The 24,084-nt window shown below is 35.3% G+C and overlaps 1 protein-coding gene across 3 annotated transcripts; it reads right to left on the bottom strand.

Annotated features, from left to right (window-relative positions):
* Positions 1-575: 575 nt before the first annotated feature.
* On the bottom strand, positions 576-7,543 carry LOC107858529 (proline-rich receptor-like protein kinase PERK4). Of its 3 annotated transcripts, XM_047406346.1 has the most exons (11): positions 7,185-7,543; positions 5,651-5,741; positions 4,805-5,032; positions 3,250-3,975; positions 2,635-3,165; positions 2,395-2,481; positions 2,245-2,315; positions 1,982-2,058; positions 1,656-1,800; positions 1,371-1,532; positions 826-1,257 (listed from the first exon to the last, which is right to left on the bottom strand). In XM_047406346.1, exons 4-11 carry the CDS (start codon positions 3,899-3,901, stop codon positions 1,048-1,050), a joined length of 1,935 nt encoding a protein of 644 aa, XP_047262302.1. In that variant the 5' UTR covers positions 3,902-3,975; positions 4,805-5,032; positions 5,651-5,741; positions 7,185-7,543; the 3' UTR covers positions 826-1,047. The 3 variants fall into 3 exon arrangements, 2 of the variants coding, with proteins under 2 accessions (XP_047262302.1, XP_016558719.2); XR_007051948.1 differs by lacking the exons at positions 4,805-5,032; positions 5,651-5,741; positions 7,185-7,543 and adding exons at positions 576-800; positions 4,120-4,771 and having other exon boundaries at positions 924-1,257; XM_016703233.2 differs by lacking the exons at positions 4,805-5,032; positions 5,651-5,741; positions 7,185-7,543 and adding an exon at positions 4,120-4,771.
* Positions 7,544-24,084: the final 16,541 nt, after the last annotated feature.

Here is a 24,084-nt window from a genome sequence, read left to right on the forward strand (position 1 = left end):
GGATCACTAGATTTTTCTTGTGGATGTATCTAGAAGGAAATCTAGATTCATCCATGGACAAGTATAAATAGGAGGCACATTGTGCATTTGTATCCATCCAAAAAATAGAAAACACTCAAATATTTTCAGCTTTTCTCTTCACTGCAGTCTCTTTTGTAGCAATTTATAGCTGCATCATTTTCACTGTTTCAACTTGTTGTTTTCCAATCCTTCTTCCCCTTCTTTTGACAGATCAATATATCGTAAACATAAAGATCTTCAGCATTTTTATAGGAAATTGCATTTGAATTGTTGTACAAATTGAAACATAAAAGTATGTATAATCTTAAGGAGAAGTGTTAGGAAATTAAGATTTATCTAGAAACTCCTAGTTAGTAGATATTTTTGTAGTAGAAACTCCTAGATATTAGATATTTTTTGGAATAGGTTCTTCTAGAATATCCTAGTGTAGTATCGTGAATAATATCTTTTAGAATTATCTAGATATTCTAGAATAGTAGAAGATAAGGATCACTAGATTTTTTTTTCTTGTAGATGTATCTAAAAGGAAATCTAGATTCATCCATGGACAAGTATAAATAGGAGGCACATTGTGCATTTGTATCCATCCAGAAAATAGAAAACACTCAAAAAGTTTCAGCTTTTCTCCACTGTGGTCTCTTTTATAGCAATTTACAGCTACATCATTTTCACTGTTTCAACTTCTTGTTTTCCAATCCTTCTTCCCCTTCTTTTGACCGATCAGTATATCGTAAACATAAAGATCTTCAGCATTTTTGTAGGAAATTGTATTTGAATTGCTGTACAAATTGAAACAAAAAAGTATGTATAATCGTATTCTGATCCTATAAACTTTTTTATTCAAATGAAGATATGAGTGAATGTACATCATAGACATTGTTGTAATCCCAAATCTGTGTTACCAGTTCTAGCCAAGAATCATCTGAAGTGTTCTGAAAAATATCTCAAGCTTTTGGTCTTTCTTTTTTACTCTCGCCACCGAGTGGAATCGCTGCTTGAGGAGGAGAAGGAACAATGGCTGATTCATTAATCACTTGGATTTCCATGTTCACTGTTGTTGAATTCTTGGGTTGGCAGAATCATTTTCCTGAACTTCATCATGTCAGCATTATACATACCAGTATCATAGGCCTGAGTGGGTAACCCATTTGACGCGGCAAAGCTAGGAGTCTTGCTAGGCTTTGCATTATCGTTCAAGTCCTCCAAAGATGAATTGCCTTCCAAGGCACGTACAATCTGTTCACAATTTATGATGTTAATAAGGAATGCTATATGCTACAACATGTTAAATTATAGTGTAAATCTAGCATTTGTTATCTATGTTTTAATTCTAGAGAGGGCAATCATACCTGACTCATTTTGGGACGTTTTTTAGCAGAATGGCGAATGCTAGCAGCAGCACAAGCTATCATGCGATGTAGCTCATTTGTATCATAGTTCCCTTCAAGACGTGCGTCTACCAATCCATCATATTTTTCCTCTTCCAGTGCTCTTGTAAGAAGGGGCCTAGCCTGTATACATTCATATAGTATATATATTAGCTCAATACCTGAAGCAAAAGTAAACAGTCTAAGCACATGTGGGGCAATAAACCATCATGCAAGAGACTTGTGAACTGAGGATCTAGAACAAACCCAGTCTACTAAACTGTCCTCCATCATATTGCTAGGATCAACAGGTTTTTTTGCGGTTATGAGTTCCAACAACATGACTCCATATGAAAACACATCTGATTTCTCTGTTAGCTTGCCACTAGATGCATATTCAGGAGCTAAGTACCTGCAATATGTTACAAAGTAGTTTTCTTGCTTAGAGACTTATAATGTAGCCAACTTTGTATACATCTGAAGTACGTTAAAACTCTCTGGCTGCTGACAGGAATACAATACATAATTATTTCTGATTGTTGAATAGAAGTTTTGAACGACTACTTTCACAAAAGTAGTTATGCTAGACTCACCCAAATGTTCCCATAACACGAGTTGATACATGAGTATTGTTATCAGAAGTAAGCTTAGCCAATCCAAAATCTGCCACCTAATAAACAAAAATTATTCCTTTAAATCTCAGGTCAATGTGATGGTTAATAAACCTCGAACAAAAAAGCGTGAGGTTTTAACTTAAAAACTTATTCTCCATATTCTCATTGACATATCTAGTGAAAAATTTTAACACATGATGGTGAAAGTTTATTCACAAATCAAATGTGGCTTATTTAATTACCAAGGCTTCATAATTCATGTCTAGTAGAATGTTTGCAGCCTTGATATCACGGTGGATAATTCTATGCTGGCCTGCATGTATAAAGCAAGACATGAGAGAAAACGAGAGAGATTTAGAGAGGGGTAAAAGTGTAGATTAGAATGTTCATACAATCTTCATGTAGGTAAGCCAGTCCTTTGGCTGATCCCAAAGCAATTTTAAGTCTAGTTTCCCAGTCCATGACAGGTTGACCTTTTCCTGCAATAATGGATTTGATTTCACCTTTATCATGACTAGAATTAAGAGATACATTGAATCGAACTTCGGAACAAATAGGAAAAGAATTCTCTAATTTCACAATATAACATGATTTTAGAAGAAGTGAGTACTGAATAATTGGAAAGAATGTACCATGAAGGTGGAACTCCAAGGTTTTGTTGTCAACATATTCATAGACCAACATGCGTTGTCCATTAGCAATGCAATATCCAACAAGGGACACAAGATGACGATGATGAACTCTACTAATGATCTCAACCTCAGCCTGAAATTCTCGTTCTCCTTGTCCACTACCTGCTTTCAAACTCTTGATGGCAACGACTCTTCCGTCATTCAAAACACCTTTATGCACGTATCCGAACCCACCTTGTCCTAACACATTGGCTTGAGAAAATCCATCTGTTGCCTTAGCTAGTTCCTCATAAGTGAATTGACTCTGGGAGAACCCACCAAGTCCGGCCATGTTAGGTGATTGAGGAGGCAATTGCACTGCTTGGCCTGTAAAACCTGAGCCAAATTCGCTACTTGAATTATTTGCCTGATGTGGAGTAGCTGCAGCCCAACCACCCTGAGTCCCCATTTCACTTTGTGGTACCTTCATTACGTGATCCATCGACTGACGTCTATTCCATTGATTGTTATTATTGTAGTATTGATCACCGCCTTGTTAAATCACAAAGTTATTAATCACATTCTAGATCGATTACAATAAAACATAATTGAAAACAAAGAAAATGGGTAACACACCTTTAGGTCCAGGACCCATATAATATCTCTGTTTCTTCTTCCTTCTACTACACCATACACAGAGAATGATAAGCGCGATGATGACAATGCCTCCCACAGCAATACCAGCTATTATACCCACAGAGGAAGAGGAATCAGAGTTGTTGTTTCCAGGTGATTTTTCTGATGGTTGGTTAGATCTCGAATAAGGAGGAGACAAATATGCACGAGGAGATGTAGGTGGTTCACGTGAAGAAACAGGAGGTGGTGGAGAAAATAATGACGCTGATGGTGGTTTAGGAGCATTTGGGGGTGATGGAGTATTGGTTGATGATGGTGGTGGTGATTGGGGAGGCGTATTAGACGGAGGAGGGGATTGGCTATTATCTTTTGGTGGTGATGAATTAGATTGCGAGGGAGGTGGTGAGGCAGGCGGAGGAGATTGTGGCGGTGGTGATGCATCATTGGATGGAGGAGGAGATTGTGAAGGTGGTGATGAAGGCGGAGATTGATCTTTTGGCGGTGGAGATGAAGACGGGGAGGAGGAAGAGGAGGGAGGAGAATCATTTTTCGGTGAAGATGAATTTGAAGATGAAGGGGGAGTTCCATTTGAAGGAGGGCTGTCGCTAGAATTAGTATCATTGGAGGAAGCAGTTCCAGGAGATGAATCCATTTTTGTTTCAACAACGATGAATTACGGAAACTCAATATCTCCCGTTAACTGCTCTTCTCAATGATCCAATGTCCCTAACATATTGTCATCACAATCATCAACAATGTTACTATTTGTTGCATTAAAATAGCATAGTATTAAATTTTAATAATGTACTTGTCCTGTTACTAAAGTAACGTGGTTGTAAAGAAAAAGAGAAAGAAAGAAAAGATTTTTACCTCAATGAAGAACAAGAATGAATGGTGATTGTCAAATGGAACAGAGAGAGAAATCTTAACATTGTATTTTTTCCATCTCACCAAGAAAGTCTACTCCATTTCCCCAACCCCCCAAACAATACATGGGTCCTGAAAAAAAGGGACCTCTCTCTCTCTCTCTCCTGCCAAATCTTTAGAGGTTGGCATTTAATTTGAGCTAAGATCATAAGTTAGTTATTCCCACTTTCCAGAATTTTAGTTCCTCCTTGTCTTTGTGCTTTCTTGTCTGATTACCCCACAATTGTCATTTACTTATTCGCATTGAGTCATTTCCCACAAGATGATGAAAAGAGGATAGGATAGAATATAAATAGTTTTGTTTTCTCATTCCTATTTTCTTCTTTTTCCTATGTACATGTGTGACATTTATCTAATTTAAATATCAAACATCTTATTTTTATCGACATATATCTATTATTAAAAGAATAGATGTTACCTCTAAGTTCCTCTAAATTTGATAAGAAAACATTCATCTGCTAAAATTTTGATGCCAAATGAAACGTATTATTGAAATTATCATTGTAAAGCTTGGTTTTCCAAGAAATTTAAAAAGAAATTGTAAATCAAGAAATTAAATATAATAGGATTATAAATTAAATAGAAAATATTATTATACACTAGTATCTATATTATCAATAATGCCAACCTCTTGACAGAAGTAGCCTGAAAAACTCTGGCAAGAGAAACTTTGTTGGTGGCTTAACAACGGACTAGTTATCCATCTATCCCATTCTTTGGACACAACCCTAAACCTCATAAGCAATTTAGCAGGAAGCAATGGGAGCACTTATTCCTTCACCACATCTATCTTCAGATCCTTTTTCCTTCTGACGTATGCAGGAAGTTAATCTGAAACAGTGTTATAGTAATCAATCTGCAGTCCATGAGGAGAGACTTTTCAGAAGAGGTACAGCAATCAAAATCAAGAATTTTCGCTCTCATAGACTGTTTCGCTTACTTCTTCAAAGAAGAAATCTTACTTCTATAAAGAAAACCAGGGACTAAAGGTTGGCCAATCATGAAGCATAATTGGACTTGGAATTAATTGAAGCTTGTATATTGCATGAATTGTGAGTCAAGTGTATTCATGGATCGTCAAAAAGAAACGAAAATGGGGAAGAAGAGGGTAATACATGAGAACTAAGCTACATCACTAATCATCGGGAAAAAACTTCAAACTTTTAACAATAATTTTGCCAAATATGAGACTCAGAAATAACAGAACATGTCCACTCTAACTGCTGTCCTAAATCACAAAGGGAGTGCACAATGTACATCACAACTATGTATTAAAAAGAAAAGGCCTTAACAAGCAAAAGAGAACGAAAACAGTTCCTACTTTACTCTTAAGATCAGTTTTGTCCAGAAAATATTGTAAAGAGAGCATAGTAATAGCAGATAAATAGTCGCCAAGATGGAAAATAAGACCAATCTTTCATAAGGAACTTGAGCTAAAATAATAAAAGAAAAAAGAAAAGGGGTATTAACATACACTGTGAGATCCCTTGAAGTTAAAAGGAGAATCATCGTCCAATTCATCAGAGAAATCATATATGTAGTCTGCCTGAGAGAGTTCCATTTTTCTGCAATTAGAAAATAGTAAGTTCATAAGTCATTTATCAGCAACAGAAAGGTCAATGTATACAGGCAATGTATATTATTCTTCTTTCTTGGAGAAGTTCTAACCATGCAAGGATGAAATTTGACAGAAATATCAAGGAATCAGCCACTTACATTGTACAACACCAAATCCATGCCAAACAAAGCTATTATCAAATATTAATGACCACATATTAGCATCATGTACCCAAAAAAAATCTCACAAGGTTTTCACTAGGGCTTATTGCATCATAAGATAGCAGAAAAAACACTAATTCGTGGTGATGATACTGGAATTTTGCCAAAATATTTCAGAAAAGAGAAAAAGAAAACCATCAAGAAAAATCAAAACCCCAGATAGGTAGAATTTCAATATCATACAGGAACAGAGTATCTTATCAGAAACCAATATTATATTCCAAGACGCGCTTGTAAATTTCATGCATACACAAAGAACAGGCCTATGAACAATTTCTCAAGAAGCCATGAAAGAAATGTTGTTATCAGATAACAAAAAAAAAACATACTTCATACATTGGAAAAACAGAGCAGCAGAAAAGAAAAAGACAAAATTCAAAAATTATTGATAGCGAAAGCGATCCAAAATCGAACCATACGTAAAGATCTCACAAAAAATCAATTTCAGTTTACGAAATATTCAGGCAATGTAAGGTCTAATCAGAAAATTCCAACATTCTTCGTGTTTCTTGGGAAAGTTCTAACCAAAAAATGTATAACGATGGAGTTTGACAGATATTTGAAGGAATCAGCCACTTATATTGTACTACACTAAATCCATGCCAAAGAAAACTATTACCAAAGATATTGAATCAATCACGTATTGGCATACAACAAAAACAACATATCCTTATATATCCACCAAGTGGGGTCTGAGAAAGGTAAGTGTAAGCAGTCCATATCAGTACATATTGGCATCGTCTATCACAAAAAAGAAGTTCTAATACGGTTTTCACAAGGATAAAGTACATCTTACCATAGTAGAAACTCACTAATTCTTGGTGATGGTACTGGAATTTTGTCAAAATATTTACATAAAATTGAGACAGAAAGCCACCAAAAAAAGTAAAATCCCGGATGGGTAGAATTTCAATATCATAGAGGAGCAGCGCATCTTATCGGAAACCAGTATTAAATTCCAAGACACATATAAATTAATTGCGGGCATACACAATGAAAGAAATTAAGAGTAGCACTGAGGGTTTCTTGATTTTTAAAAAAAGGAAGGCGGTGGGAGTTGTTGAGTTTAAACAATTTCATACAGAAAGGAAAAACGACAAAAGAATGCAAACGACCCAGAATCGAAGTGACACATGCAATCACAAACCCAGAATGTGTAAGTCTTTTTTCTGGAAAACAAGAACACCAAATTCTTGAAGAAAAAAGAGAGAGAGAGAATGGAGACGAACCGTTGTAAAACCCAGAGAAAGATGGATGACGATGAGAGAAAAGAATCAATGAGAGTTGTTTCGTGCTCAAAGATAATGATGCTACTAGTATAGTATAGTAGTACATATTCTACTACTATGAGGTTTTCTTGATGAAAGAATCTTCGCCAGTGAGCAGGCATAGTATACTATTATTGACTCATTTCTTTCACTCAATTCTCTCTTCCTACTGGTTGCAAAATTCACTCAATTGAATTTTAGTTTTTTTCTAAAAACAGGAAATTAGTCCCAGAAGAGGAGATAAAGAAAATTGTTGACTCTATGATCAATTTTCTACTGTTTAGTGTATTAACTATAGAATAAAAGGATTAGTTTCATATTGCCGATCGTGAGAATAGCTCAGAAAACAAAAAAGATTATGGGCAATAAGGAGGGGGTTGGGGTTAATTTTCATTGGATTTAGGGTCATTAAGTCAATTGTCCTTTGGGGTTGCAAAGTAAACACATTTCGGTTCGACCGGTAATTAGGCAAGCATGCAAAAATTATGACTAAGAGCTCGTTTGGAATTACTGTAGCAAAAATTATTTATTTAAAAAGTAATTTTATAAAAATAACTTTCTAGAAAAGTGCTTTACAAAAAAAATAATTTGTGTTTGATAAATTCATTTGAAAAGTGTTTTTTGATAAACAAATTGTATTTGCATAATCTTTTTAAGAAGTGTTTTTAGGCAAATGACCAAAAAAGACATATATCAATAGATTTTTATTACTAAAATTAATTTATCAAGAAAAATTATCTTAAATATATATTATAATATTTTTTAATTAAAATTTTATTTTTCGTTTAATTAAAAACGTACTTTATATATATATATATTAAATAATGATATTATTACTTAAATAATTTAAATATTACTTAAAAACATTAAACAAAAATGAATATAAGAATTATTACATAAAATAAACCACTACATATGAAAAAATTAACAACAAAAATAATTAGTCCTTCATATATCACAAAAATTTTCAACGATTTCATCACTAATTTTATCACGCAATGTCTCCATACTAGTAAAAGATCTGTCTTATATTTCTCAAGGTATACCAGAAGGCTCATCTCCTTCTTTGATCTTTGTGATGATGTCTTCGTTAACATAATAGTTAAAGTATTTATTAGTAGTAGAGCGTTGTCGTATGAAATTAAGTATAGCCAAAGTAGTTGTAACAAGATGAATTTGATTGTCAATATTTAAAAGATGGCATTGAACGTAGGAAAGCAAATCTATTTTTTCAAACTCCAAAGTATTCTTTTAATTGTACATTTCAAACTGGAGTGAAAGAAATTGAAAGCTTTATTTGAATTTTTGAAGTTAGAATTACGTCTGAAATCAGGGAGATGATAACGCTCCCCTTTATATGGTCCGCTCCCCTTTATATGGTCCTAAATAACCAATCATTGTTGGATAATTCGAGCCCACTAAATAATATTTATCTACACTAAAGAATTGTGATGTAACTATGAAGTATAAAATTTTAAAATCAAACTTATAAGATATGTTAATTAATTAATAAGGGATGTGTGTGTGAGAGAGAGAGAGAGGGGGGGATATTTTTATCATAAAAAATACTTAATTTTCTGCTTTTTTTTTTTTTAAAGCAAAAATTTTCTGTTTCTTTCCAGAAGCAGAAAAGCTGATTCTGCTTCTCTCTAAAAATATTTTTGGAAGTTTACCAAACACCCTACTTTTAAAAAAAAAATCTCAAAATAAGTAATTTTTGGGGAAATAAGCAATCCCAAACAGACACTAATTGGACCAGGGCTTGATTATATCTCTATAGAACGATTTAAATAGATCCATTATATTTTAATTAATATAAATTACATAAATAACTCTTATAATGGATGATTTTATTTTTATGTCCTTTATAAAAATTATTTTATAAAAATAGTCTTCCTTCATTTTTTATATAGCACAATTACCTATTTGTCCCTCAATATCTCAAATATTTTTAAACAACTTCATATTTATTTATCTTTTTTATATATCACAATTACCTATTTGTCCCTCAATATCTCAAATATTTCTAAACAACTCCATATTTATTTATTTTTCAACTTTTATGTTTTTCTCTTTTTTTATTTTACTTTAATTTTTATCTTTTCTTTTCTCTTTTTTTTTTGTTTTTCTCAGTACTTACTTTTTTTCTTTTTCTCCTCTCAATTTTCTTTTATATTTTTTTCTCTTTTTTTATTTTTCTTTGATTTTTATTTTTTTATTTTTTATTTTTTCTCAGCTCTTACTCTTTTTTTCCTTTTTCTCCTCTCAACTTCTATTTATTCTTTAAATGTTTTCTCCTTTTTATTTTTTATTTTTATTTTAAAATTTTTAAATTTTTCTCTTTTTTTATTTTTTCTCTTCAACTTCTATATTTTCTTTATTTATTTATTTTTTTCATTTTAATTTTTTTTCTTTTTTTTTCACAATTTTTATTAGTTTTTTTTCTTCAATTTCTTCCAATCAAGTTACACTCCATTAGCAAGAGTTGACACTATCACATTGTAGAGGCAAGACTTATAACTTTCAAACAAGAGTTACATTTTACGGACAAGAGTTGACACTATCACATTGTATTTTGATTTATAAGATGTTTTATAACTCTTTCCTTAGAGGTAAGACTTAGCTCAGTGACTTTCAAACAACAAATTATGCCCCACGAAAAAGAGTTAACTCTATCATGTCATGTTTTCATTTATAAGATGTTCTACAACTCTTGCCGTAGAGGCAAGATTTAGCTCAAGGACTTTCAAACAACAAATTATGCCCCATGGGCAAGAGGACACTACCACGTATGTCTTCATTTATGAGATGTTCTACAACTCTTGTCTTAAAGACAAGACTTAGCTCAAAGACTTTCAAATGATAAATTGTGACCCACGGGCAAGAGTTGATACTACCACGTTATGTTTTCATTTATGAGATGTTCTACAACTCTTGTCTTAGAGGCAAGACTTGGCTCAAGGACTTTCTGTCACAACCCAAACTAGGGTTTGACTGTGACAGGTATCTCAAGCCCACCATGGATCGGATACCACCCCCTTAGCCTAACTTCAAGAGCATAATAATCATAGAATAAAGTGGAAGCCAATCAAACGAGAATTAAGAAGATGAATAAATAACGAAGACTAAGAGTCAAAAAAATAACCAACCCACACTTATCTACAATAGCCTCTAAAAGAAGAATAGCAACAAAGTCACTACATGCCCCCGACTATGACCAAAAAGAATCCAAAAGTATTGTGTTAATAAAGAGAGAATGATGAAATGATAAAGCCTTCCGAAGGATGGAGGCTCACCACTTCACGGCAACTCAGCAGACGTGCTTAGCCACCTAATGTTGCACAAGAGCAACATAAAAGTCTTCAGACCCTACATCATGAAATGATGTAGCATCCTAGGACGTTCAGTGGGATAAGCACTGCATATAACTCAGAAAAAGTAAGAACATAATGTTATGCCCAAAATTAGTCAAAATCACATACACACATTCATATATATGTATATATAGAGAGAGAGGATCTCGGATAAGATAAGGGTCATGAATATGAGAGTTTAAAATCATTAACCTAGATTGTGTAGATCGATTTATCCTAAAGGCACCCATGAGCTATATGGGTTCAGCTCCCCCTACTGAAAAGGCCCAGTGCGTTTAGCCGCATGAACCGAGGGAAAATCGAAAGAAATCTAAAGACACCATGGGTAATAGTCATCCCAAATATATATATTAAGTGTGTATCACGCACACGGTCATATAGACCCCCAATGCAGAAAAACATGGTTTTCAGTGTTCGTCTCCTCAGGACTTACACCTTTACGGTGAGCTACACAATCCCCTTTAAGCTCAAATTAAAATAACTTTGCACATAATTCCAACCATTAACCCAGAAGTCATTCATTAAGACATTTACCACTTGGTATTGTCATACCAATATGCTTGCAAACTAAATTAAACATGTCAAACCAATTCACATAACCACATTGACTCCTAAGTTACATTTAAAATCCAAGCCATGGCCACCAAGGCTATTCAAATCCATTTATCTATTAATGCATTTGGTTAAAAAACAAGTTAATCCATGTAATTTTTCAAATTTAAAACCAAGATTATAAAGTGGGTTGAGGTTAATGTCAATTCCAAGTCAAAATTCATCCAATTTGGAAAACCCACATTCCTCATTCCAACCATTTAAACAATGTACCAATTCAGTTCCAAAAACATCAATTTAAAGCATGAATAATCAATTTAAAATATGAGACAAGTAATTCAATTAATAACAACCAAAACCCCTAAACCTAAATTCAAAATACATAATTTATATCACATGAAAATCCATTCAATTCATGACACAATGTAAAAGTAAAGCTTAAGGAAGAGAAACGCGCCTGAAATACACACGAAATTGAAGTCAATTTGAAGTTTGGAGCCCGGATGATAAATTCTCTGTGAAACCCTTGAATGTTCTTGGGTTTTGAGTTTTAAGGGAGAATGAATGATTTTGATCTTTGAAAATTGAAGAAAAGAGGCTTATTTTATGTTTAAAGGTCGTACAAGGGGTAAAAAGACCAAAAGCCTCCCAGCCTAAGTAAAAAAATAAAACTAGATGAAACTAACCCATAAGCATGGCACGATGTCATAACAAAGGGTAGTCTCCGTGCCATGTCAATATTGCGGAGGTAATCTTCGTGGCATGTTAATATCGCGGACCCTTACTGCCTTGGGGTTCCAAAATGACCCCAAACCCCTTTCAAAAATTCTGAAACTTTTCCAAAATACACTTTTAACATTCCTAAACATAATTCAAGTTAAAAATTGGCATTATCCACCCGGGAGGGTAAAAAATAAAATGATCAAAATTTTAAGGGGTCTTATATTATCACCCCCCCCCCCCTCAGGATCATTTGTCCCTGAATGATGAGTTAGGACACTTTTAGCATGTGAATAGTAAGAAATATACCAAAATCAAATGACAAACTGATAAAGTGACAAGAGGAATACGAGACTCAACCTTAAACACTTTTATCTGACACGAGAAACAAGAATTGATACTTGGCCTTGATATCTTCCTCAATTTCCCATGTAGCCTCTTCTACCTTTTGATTTCTCCAAAGGACCTTAACTGAAGCTACATCCTTTGTCCTCAATGTATGGACTTGCTTATCCAATATCTCAGTCGAGACTTTCTAAAAAAATAAGACATTTGTAACACCAACATCCTCAATAGGCACTATCAAAGAAGGATCATCCCCACACTTTTTGGCATGGAGACATGATATACAGGATGAATAAAAGGCAAACACGTATGCAATTTTAACTCATAAACGACATTCCCAATTCTCCTTAAAATCTGATACGGTCCAACATAATAGGGACTGAGCTTCCCCTTCTTCCCAAACCCCATAACTCCTATCATAGGAGACACATTTAAGAATACCCAACCACTTACTTTAAACTCCAACTCTCTTCGCCTCATATCTGCATAAGACTTTTGGCGACTTTGAGCAGTTTTAAGTCTTTCTATAGTCACTTTCACCTTCACCATGGCTTGGTGAAGCAAGTCAGGACCAAATAACCTAGTCTCACCAAGCTCAAACCAACCAATAGGAAACCTACTCCTCCTACCATAAAGAGCCTCAAAAGGAGCTATCTGAATGCTCGAATGATAACTATTGTTGTACACAAACTCAATAAGAGGAAAATGATCAACCCAACTATCCTTAAAATCAATCACATGGGCCCTTAGCATATCCTCCGAAGTCAGAACAGTACACCACGTGTCCATCCGTTTGAGGGTGTAAAGCGGTGCTAAGGTTCACTTGAGTATCTAAATCTTTCTAAAATGAATGCTAGAAGTAAGAAAAAAATTGTGTACCTCGATCTGAAATGATGGACACTGGCGCACCATGCAACTTTACAATCTACTGAATGAACAACTTAGCATAATCCTCTCCTGAGTAGTTAGTCCTCACAAACAAGAAGTGATCTAACTTAGTCATCCTATCTACAATGACCCAAATAGAATCATAATAATTGTGAGAATGCGGAAGACCCGTAATGAAATCCATATTAATCATCTCCCACTTCCACATGGGCAACTCCATCTCTTGAGATATATCCCCAGGCCTTAAGTGTTCAACCTTAACTTTTTAACAAACCATATATTTGGCAACAAAATTTTCCACATCCCTCTTTATATTGTTCCACCAATAGATTTCTTTCAAGTCATGATACATCTTAGTTGAATCCAGATATACTGTAATCGATACTCATGAGCCTCAGTCAAAATCTTTTCCCGTAGTCCATCAATATTAGGAACACACAACCTACTTTGATACCTAAAGATGCCATCTCCCCAAATTTCAAAATCCATGACCTTTTGCTGACCCATATCATCTTTAATCTATATAAGTATAGGATCTAAAGCCTACTTCTCCTTCACCTCAGAACCAACAAATGATTTAACCACTTCCTGAATAATTACTTCCCCATCCTCAAAGTCCAAAAGTTGAACTCCCAAGTTAGCCAACCTGTGAATATCCTTCACCAATCCTCTCTTCCCCTTATCAACATGAGATAAGCTCCTTATAGACAACCTGCTTAGAGCATCAACAATAATATTAGCTTTACCTGAATGGTAGTGAAGGCTCATGTCATAATTCTTAAGTAGTTCAAGCCACCGCATCTGCCTGAGGTTCAACTCCTTCTGCGTAAACACATACTGCAAGCTCTTATAATCTAAATAAATATCGAGATGCACTCCACACAGATCAAGCGCCAACTCTTCAAAGTAAAAAACATATCCGCCAACTCTAAATTGTGAGTCGGATAGTTCCTCTCATGAGCCTTAGCTGCCTAAAAGCGTAGGCCACAACCCTACTATACTTCATCACAACACAACATAGTCCCACATGGGATACATCACAAACCACCATAAAACCATCAGTACCCTCGGGCAGAGTCAAAAATAGTGTAGAAGTCAACTTATCCTCAACTTCTCAAAACTACCTTCAAGCATCTGACCACAAAAGCTTAAACTTCTTTTGAGTTAACTTTGTCAATGGAGCAACAATAGATGAGAAACTCTTCATAAATCTCCTATAATACCCAGTCAAGCCCAAGAAGCTCATAATATCGATTGGAGTCGTGGGTCTAGGCCATTTTTTAACTGCCTCAATTTCCTATGGATCCATCTTGATCCCTTCACTAGAAACAACATTCCCAAGAAAGGTCACAACACTTAACCAAAACTTATACTTAGAAAATTTTGCATATAATTTCTAGTCCTTAAGAGTCTATAATATAATTCGAAGGTGATTGACATGATCCTCATCACTCTTAGAGTACAACAAAATGTCATTAATGAAAATAATCACAAACAAGTCCAAAAACTATCTGAACACCCGATTCATAAGATCCATAAAAGCATCTGGAGCATTAGTCAAACCAAATGACATGACTAGAAACTCATAATGATCATACTAAATTTGGAAAATAGTCTTGGGAATATCAATCGCCCTAATTTTCAACTGATGATAGCCCGATCAAATATCAAAGAGAAACACCTAGCACCCTAAAGCTGATAAAAAAGGTCATCAATCCTAGGAAGAGGGCACTTATTCATTACTGTCACCTTTTTCAACTGACGATAGTCTATACATATTCAAAGGGACCCATTTTTTTTGCACAAAAAGCATAGGAGCACTCCATGAAGAGATATTAGGACTAATAAAACCCTTATCAAGAAGATATTTCAATTGATTCTTAAGCTTTTTTAGTTCGGCCAAAACCATTCTATAAGAAGGAATGAAAATAGGATGGGTATTTGGTGAGGAATCATGGGAAGATCATCATAAAACACTTCATGAAACTCATTAACTACAGGGATACATTGCAAAAAGGGACTTTCAGAGTCATAATCCTTAACCCAAACTAGATGATACAGACACCCTTTTGAAATTAATTTTTGAGCTCTAAGATAGGAGATAAACCTCTCTTTGGGTACTAAGGAACTCCCCTCCTATTCTGATACCGGCTCATTAGGAAAGTGGAAACTAACCTTTATAGTCCTATAATCTAGAGAAGCGTAGCACAAATGTAGCCAATCCATCCCCAAGATAACATCAAAATCCACCATGTCATCTCTATCAAATCCACCAATGTCTCTCTATGAAGATGGATACCACATAACCCCTATAGATTTTTCTAAAAACTATAGAATCACCTACCGGAGTAGAAATAGAAAGGGGGTCAAAAATACTTTCTGAACCAAAACCAAAATGTACAGCCACATAAGGAGTCATATAAGATAGGGTAGAATACGGATCAAGCAAATAATAAGCATTATAAAAAAAGTGTCGCAACTTACCAGTAACAACATTTGGGGATACCTCAAATTCCTAGTGGGTAGCAAGTCCATAAAGACAATTTCGACAAGTGTCGATACCATAAGTAGTGCCCTTTAGCGCAGGAGCAGAATATGTGGCAACCAAAACTTTATTAGCCCTAGTGGAAACCTTGACTAAAGGACAACCTCATTGCATATGGCCAACCTAACCACAATTATAGCACCAATTTCTCCCCTCCTCACAATATCGACGATGAAGCTTCCCATAAAAATAACAAAGAGGATAAAGTGGGGTCGACTAAGCTCCACTAACCTGAAATTGGGCACCATGTGCATTGGGACTACTACTATCCTAAAAACGACGATTACCCAAAGGCTTAGAATAAGGAGTACTAGTCGTCGAATAAGAATTACCCCAGTTTTTCTTCTTGGTCCACTGTTTACCATTTTTTTGACTATTCTACTGACCCCACCCTGATTTGAGTAGCTAAATTTCTTATTCTGTCTCTCTCTCATCTCTCTTTGATTCTCATTCTCTATACTGCATATATACCACAAGCTTGGACATATCCATATCATTGCTCAATGTCGCAACCTTACACTCCAACATTAAATCACGGGACAAAGCAAAAGCAAACTTAACACTAAATCATGGGACAGGCCAAAAGAAAACTTTCTTATTTGGGACCTCGTATTGGATAGTAACTTTGGATCATAACGAGCCAACTGCTGAAATTTCAGAGCATACTCTTTCACACTTATCTTACCTTACATCAAATTAATGAACTCTTCAGCCTTAGATTTCCTAAAATCTTAAGGAAAGAAGTGATCAAGAAAGGCCCCTGAAAAGTTATCCCACACAGCCTGCTCAATATCATCATTCCTCATATCTTTTCACTCTTCGTACCACTAATAAGATACATCTTTTAACTAATATGCAATAAGCTCTACACTCTCAGAATTAGTATCATGCATTACCCTAAAGATTTTCTCCATCCTATTAATGAACCCCTACAAATCTTACTCAACCTCAGAGCCTATAAAGGTTGAGGGATTCAACCTCATAAACTGGCTAACCCGAGCAACCTCAGATGAATGAGCAACAGAACCAACGGACAGACTGATAATACTGTGATGCCACCAACTGAGTAAGCATATAAACAAACTGACCAAACTCTGTATTTATGATATCTCCTTAAGGCAACTGAGCATAAGTGTCACCGCATGGAAAGTCTGAGGAGGATTAGTAGGGACAGTAAAACTCTATGTGGAGCAGTACAATCAGGATCAGGGATCCTAGACCGGGTATGTACTACATAAATAGGGCAAGTCCCCTCCGCATTCTCCTCAGATGGAATAGAGTTCCCAGCAGAGTTTCTATGAACATCAAATCTTCGGGATGGCATGATTGGAAATGCGAGGAATTCAGGAGTTAGAGAAGTTACATGATACTAAACTTTATAGCCTGAAATAGAACACAAGAAAAGAAAATATTTCTAAATGCTTTGTAGCCTCCTTTTTATAACTGTGGCGCGCTATGCACCTATAAAAAGGACTCTACTCGATACGACTTTATGGACACCAAATAACCCAAAACCGTGCTCTAATATCAAGCTTGTCACAACCCAAACCAAGGCCTGGCCGTAATAGGTATCTCAAGTCCACCATGGATTGAATACCACCCCCTTAGACTAACCTCAAGATCACAATAATCATAAAATAAAGTAGAAGCCAATCAAATGGTAATAAGAAGATGACTATATAACTCAAAGAAGACTAAGAGTCAAAATAATAACCAACCCACACTTGTCTATAATAGCCTCTAAAACCAGAATATCAACTCAGTCGGGACATACCCCCAACTATGAAAAAAAGAATCCAAAAGTACAGAGTCAATAAAGAAAGAATAATAAAATGATAGGGCCTTCCAAAGGATGGAGGCTCACCACTTCACGATAACTCAAAAGTCGTGCTCAATCACCTAATGCTGCACAGGAGCAACAAAAAAACCTTCGAACCCTACATCATAAAATGATGTAGCGTCCTAGGATGGTCAGTGGGATAAGCACTGGCATGTAACTCGGAGAAAGTGATAACATAATTTTATGCCAAAAATTAGTCAAAACCACTTGCACACATTCATTTTCATATATATATAGGATGCCGGGATAAGGTAAGGGTCATGAACATGAGAGTATAAAACCATTAATCTAGATTGTATAGCTCGATCCGTCCTAAAGGCACCCATGGGCTATATAGTTCAACTCCCCCTACTGAAAGGGCCCCAGTGTATGTTAGCCACATAAATCGGGGAAAAACCAATAGAAATCTAAAGTCATTATCCCAAATATATATATATATATATATATATATATATATATTAATTATATATTGATAACGCTCAACTTATACATCAAATTAAGTACGAGATGATCGTTTTCAATATAAACCCAATAAGAGCCGTGATTGAATCCACGAGGAACAATATGAATGGTGATTAAGTTTGAAATAAAAGTTTCTTGCAAAATTCAAACCTAGGATACAAATATTTAGGGGGGGGTGAACGTTTTTTGAATACTACAAAAATTTTAGGGCTTCTAGACGACTAACTCAGGGTTAAGAATAATTAGAGTATAATCAATTCGTAATGAATCTTGGCGTTATGCCATTCTAGGTGTGAGTTCATACATGGGTAATTAAGAATTTATCCAAATTTAGATAGGCGTCGTGGGTAGGTTAGATTTAAGGTATTAGTGTTAGTCTTTCAACAAAATACTAAATTGCCTCATGGATTCTTTCGAATACTTCATGAGTGTGCCCAATAAACTAGTCCAAGACCTCAACTTAGAATCCCTATTTCTAGGATGATTCCCTTCAACACATCCTTATTTCTAAGACAATGCTAGGGAAATAACTAGTATCTGGTAGTTGTTCACAATTACTCATCACCCACATCCCTCTTTCAAGGATTATGTAGGATCCAAGTTAATTGGAGCTTTCACCCACAATTCTCAACTCAAACATGAAGTAATAGCAAAACCCATAACAAATAACTAATTAGGTAGATAAATAAACAACACCCATGCACAAATCACAACCTATCCAAGCGTATCCCCAAGAGAAAGAACTAGCTACTCATAAAGATATACCAAAATTTCCATCAAATTGATCCATGAAAGATAAAGAGGATGTAAATCCAAACTTTAAATTCCAATAAACCTTCAATGGAAAATGTTAATCCTTCACTTAGGAGTTACTCTAAGGTCTTCTTAGCTCAAGAGTAGTACAAAAATAATAATCCAAGCACCAAGAGATAAGACATAAATTGGTTAATATCACCCCTCTTGTGATAGAGTTTTAACCCTTTAAGATTTGGGATTCTGCTTTATGAAATTACAATTCTTCCCTTGATACTTTTTCCCTATCACGATCACCATTCCTTAGCTGCGATCACGATATCGTGATTGCGGTGTTCCTATCGTGATCTCCCTTCAATTGCCTTATTGACTAGTCACAATTGTGAACTTCAAACCGTAATCGTAGTACCTGAGGGTCGACTATTGGGCCTACTTTTTCAGCTCTTGCTCTTTTTTATCCATTTTCTTTCCTTTCAGCTTGATTTTAACTCATTTTTATCATAGGACCTGCAAGATAACAAAAACTGGAAATTAATGCATTTTGATGGAGAATTAGCCTTATTTACACAATTTAATCATAGTAGAGTGCAAGAATTTGAATATTAATGAGTGATAAATTTGCCACTCATCGACACCCCTAACTTAAAACTTTACTTGTCCTTAAGCAACACTACTCTATACTCAATGAGGCTAATCAACTTATGAGCCCATTCTTATAAACAAATGATTACCATGATTCCGAACTCAACTAGTACCGATAATTAACCCTCAAATATGGGAAAAGTTATTCGCACAACTCCCTTCAAACTTAATCACTCTCTCAAGGGTGCAAAAGACTTTTAAGAAAAACTAAGAAATAACTAATAACTCTATAGAAGTGACTCTCTATCAATAGTGACTTAACTACACTCTTTTGCCTCATTTTTAGAAGATAACAACTTTACCAGCCCCAACTAGTTCACATGACTCCTCACTAAAGGAAGCCCCAACACAACATAGTATCTTTCATGCAACAAGGGACTAAAGTGCAAGCACTCACTCTTACAAAGAATTTCTCAATGCACACAAGTATCATGCCATATGCTTGCCCTTATTTACAATTATTACTAACTCAAAGACACATGGTTGGAGATTTCGAAGGACTTTTTCAAGGTTGTAATGTAGGCTCGGGAAAGGGTAGGTTAAACATTTGGGATCAAAGTGACTTACACCTTCCTTGAATTCTACATAACATACTATTCAATTAAACTTTAGTTCATGGGCCACTTAGTTTCTTTCCAACTCACATATGTGCCTACTTTTACTACCTTGATCCACCCATCTTTTGAAAGCATTTTCATCTCTTTTCTTTGTACAATTCATGCATTTCTTTCATTTGTTGGAACCTATTTTTTTCTTATACATTTGTTCTCATTGTTAAGATCTTAGGCACCCACTTATAATCCCGTGGCCCAAAGTTACTTTTTTCAAGATTCACCACCACCAACTTAGGCTTTTAGCCTCAATTTGCACTTTCAAGTTTAAGGATGGTAAGGTTCAAAAAATGGATAAAATTCAAATTGCTCATGGTTGCTAATGTGGTTGCCAAAGAAAGGTTCAAAGTCTCAAAGTGGGTGACTTGAGACACAATTTATGTACGAGTAGGCTTTTTAGGCTAAAGTGGATTTCCATGTTCACAAAGAAGGCCTAAGATTATTTCACCAACCATGTATAATCAATATTAGCTTTGAGAGACTAACGGGGTAAGTTCTAGATGACACAGGTAAGCATGAGAATTAAATAACTTAGCTCACCACACATGGCATGCAAACTATTAAAGGAGGATTAATTGCATTTCAGACTAGAGACAAAAGGAGTTATTTATAACGCACTACCTACTAAAGAATTTGGAGTCACAAAGAGAAGGTAAAACATTGTTACATAATTATTCACGTCCATGTCCTTCATTCTCATAAAAAAATTTGGATGGAGGGGATGCATGTTTCGCCTTTCACCATGCAGTATGGATATTGTTAGCACCAGATCAAGCCATCATCTCATATGTGGGCTCTCACAAAAGCATACCATATGGCTACTCATACTTTGCCATAGGAATAATGGCAATCCCAAATCTATAATATCATGGATACTCAGACTTCCCCTGCATCTATGACTCAAAACCCCAACAAGGCGATCTTCGCTTAAGAATGTCGTCACTCAATCTATCATAGGAAAAATCTCATCCAACATCATTATTAAAAGATGGCTCAAGAAGAATAAAAAGATAAAATGCAACAAACAATTCACAAAGTTTCTATATTTGGTGTGAACTAGATTTTGCATATTATCGACCAAATATAAATTATGAAACACGGACACACATAAATACCTCTAACTTAAAGGCTTGTAGTGCCCCCACTGCATAACATAAAAACATAAGAAGGGTAAAAGAGACTCCCTGAGATTACACATAGATTGAGAATAGGCAGAATACTGGGATCACAACAGGGTTGGTCGCGTGTTACCGCAATCGCGACTCTCGGGCCGTGATTACGGTATCTGAGATCGATTTTATCCTATTTTGCCCTATTTTCCTGTAGTGTTGTTATCCTTCTAAACTCAGTTTTCCATTGCTTTTAGGGCTTTCAATTTGTTCAACACCTATAAAGTATCAAAACTAAGTGAATTTATTAAAGATATATGTAAGAAAGATGTAACCGATGGGTTACCTCCCATCAAGCGCCTTAGTTTAAGTCCAGACACGACATCTTTTGACTATTATTTATGTCTCCGCTTAGAAGATTTGAATCGTCGGCCTAACTTTTGATCCATATATCTTTGAGGTATTTTGGGCAAAGGTAAGGTCACAGTGATACATATTCTATCTTGCCACTTTGAAGACTTGAATCTCTTACCCAACTTTACATCAAACTTCTAAATAGGATCATTGGGTATTGGTGAGAACATCAAGAGACCACTACTTAAACATCGGATTTTGAACTTCTTGACCTGCAAGTGAGGGATGTTATTTCACCCTTTTGGAATGACAAACTCCAAAATATAAGAATTTTATACCTCATCTCCAAAGTTCATCACTTGCTCGGGTGGTTTGACTTTCATCATATCCACTAAGTATGATGTCAAAAAGTGATTAGAATGAGGTTGTCCTCCTAATTTCTAATTCGCAGTTGTCCTCCTAATTTCTAATTCGCATTCTTCTTGACATTATCACCCAAAAATAAACTAGAGCTTTCACAAAAGCTTTGCTTGGCCTTTTCTTTCAACTCTAGTATCATTTCCTTAATTTTGGCATCCTTCGTTATTTTTGGTTCGGTTGGTTGGCAAATCTCCAAGAATTCTCCAATATCAAGATCACCATCAACCACCTAGCTTGATATATTTTCTTTATCAACCTTATTTTAAAGATTGGGCATATTCATGATACTTGATAGATCAGCCTCCTCACCCACTTTTTCTGCCTTTTCACTTTTCTTTCCAAATATCACCATAGATTGATGCAAGAGATACATGTTCTTCCCCGTTGTAGTCACCCTATCAAAAATAGTTAGAAGCATTGCTTCAACACCATTTTATCTAGCACGTTGTTCTTTCTTTATCACATCATGAGACCTATCAAACTCATAAGAAGAACTAGAATTTTTGTTAGCATAATTAAGGGAGAGGCCATTTGGACAATCACTCCAATGTCCATCTTGACCACCACATAAAGAACAATCATACATCTTAGGGTAACGTCCCTTGTGTGTCATCGTAAGGGTTTTGGTAATTATTTATGTAGGTGTTAGAGGTCCTAAGATTTGATACATCTTAAGGTTTCTAGTGTTTATGTAAGCATTTGTCTAACCATTTATCCTTTAATATATTGCAAATTGTTTGTGTTTTGTGCTTCTCTTCTTATTGTTGTTTTGTGTCTTATTCTTTGTGCACTATTTTGTGACGTTTGTGGACTGATTTGTGTCCTTTGTGGGCTGTCTTGTATCAAGTAGGGGTCGAATCCATGAGGAACAATGTGAATGGTGATCGAGTAAGTTCTAAATGAAATTTGCTTGCTAAATTCAAACCTAGGATATAAATATTTGGGGGTTTTGAACCTTTTTTGAAAATTATAACAATTTTAAGGCATCTAGAATCTAACTCGGGGCTAAGAATAATTAGAGTATAATAAATTAGGAGCGGATCTTGGGCTTATGTCATTCTAGGTGTGAATTTATACATGGGTAACTGAGAATTTATCAACATTTAGCTAGGAGTCGTAGGTAGGTTACATTTAAGGTATCAGTGTTAGTCTTTCAACAAAACACTACATTGCACTCATGGATTCTTTCGAATACCTTATGAGTGTGCCCAATTAACCAATCTAAGACCTCAACTTAGCATCCCTATTTCTAGGATAATGCCCATCAACCTAGCTATATCACATAACATCTTTATTTCTATGACAATGTTAGGGAAACAACTAGTATCCGGTAGTTGTTCACAATTACTTATCAACCACATCCCTCTTTCAAGGATGATGTGGTATCCAAGTCAACTGGGGCTTTCACCAACAATTCACAACTCAAACATAAAGTAATAGCAAAATCCACAACAAATAGTTAATTAGGTAGATAAATAAACAACACCCACAAACAAATCACAACCTATCCAAGCGTAACCCCAAGAAGAAGAACTAGTTACTCATAAAGATAAAGAGTAAGGATAAACCAAAATTTGCACCAAATTGATCCATGGAAGATAAAGAAAATGTAAATCCAAACTTTAAATTCCAATAAACCTTCAATAGAAATTGTTAATCCTTTACTTAGGAGTTACTCTAAGGTCTTCTTAGCTCAAGAGTAGTACAAAAATAATGATCCAAGCACCAAGAGATAAAATAAAAATTGGTTAAGATCCCTCCTTTTGTGAAAAGGTTTTAACCCCTTAAGATTTTGGACTCAGCTTTGTGAAATTATAATTCTACCCTTGAGTCTTTTCCGCCTTGTCGTGATCGCTATTCCTTGGTTGCAATCACGATACCACAATCACGGTGATCCTATAGCGATTACCCTTTAATTGAATTATTGACTGGTCGCGATCGCGGTACCTGAGGGTCGACTCCTGGGCCTGTAATTTTAGCTCTTGCTCTTTTTTGTTCCTTTTCCTTTTCTTTCAACTTGATTTTAACTCATTTTCATCATAGGACCTGCAAGATAACAAAAACTGGAAATTAATGCATTTTTAATGGAGAATTAGCCTAATTTACACAATTTAAGTATAGTAATATGCAAGAATTTGGATATCAGTGTGTGGTAAATTTGACACTCATCATGTATCATGCGCACTATAGACCCTTAACGTCGACAAACGTGGTTTCCAATGTTTGTCCCCTCGAGACTTACACTT

Source organism: Capsicum annuum, chromosome 2 (assembly GCF_002878395.1).
Source record: "Capsicum annuum cultivar UCD-10X-F1 chromosome 2, UCD10Xv1.1, whole genome shotgun sequence".
Taxonomy (NCBI): Eukaryota; Viridiplantae; Streptophyta; class Magnoliopsida; order Solanales; family Solanaceae; genus Capsicum; species Capsicum annuum.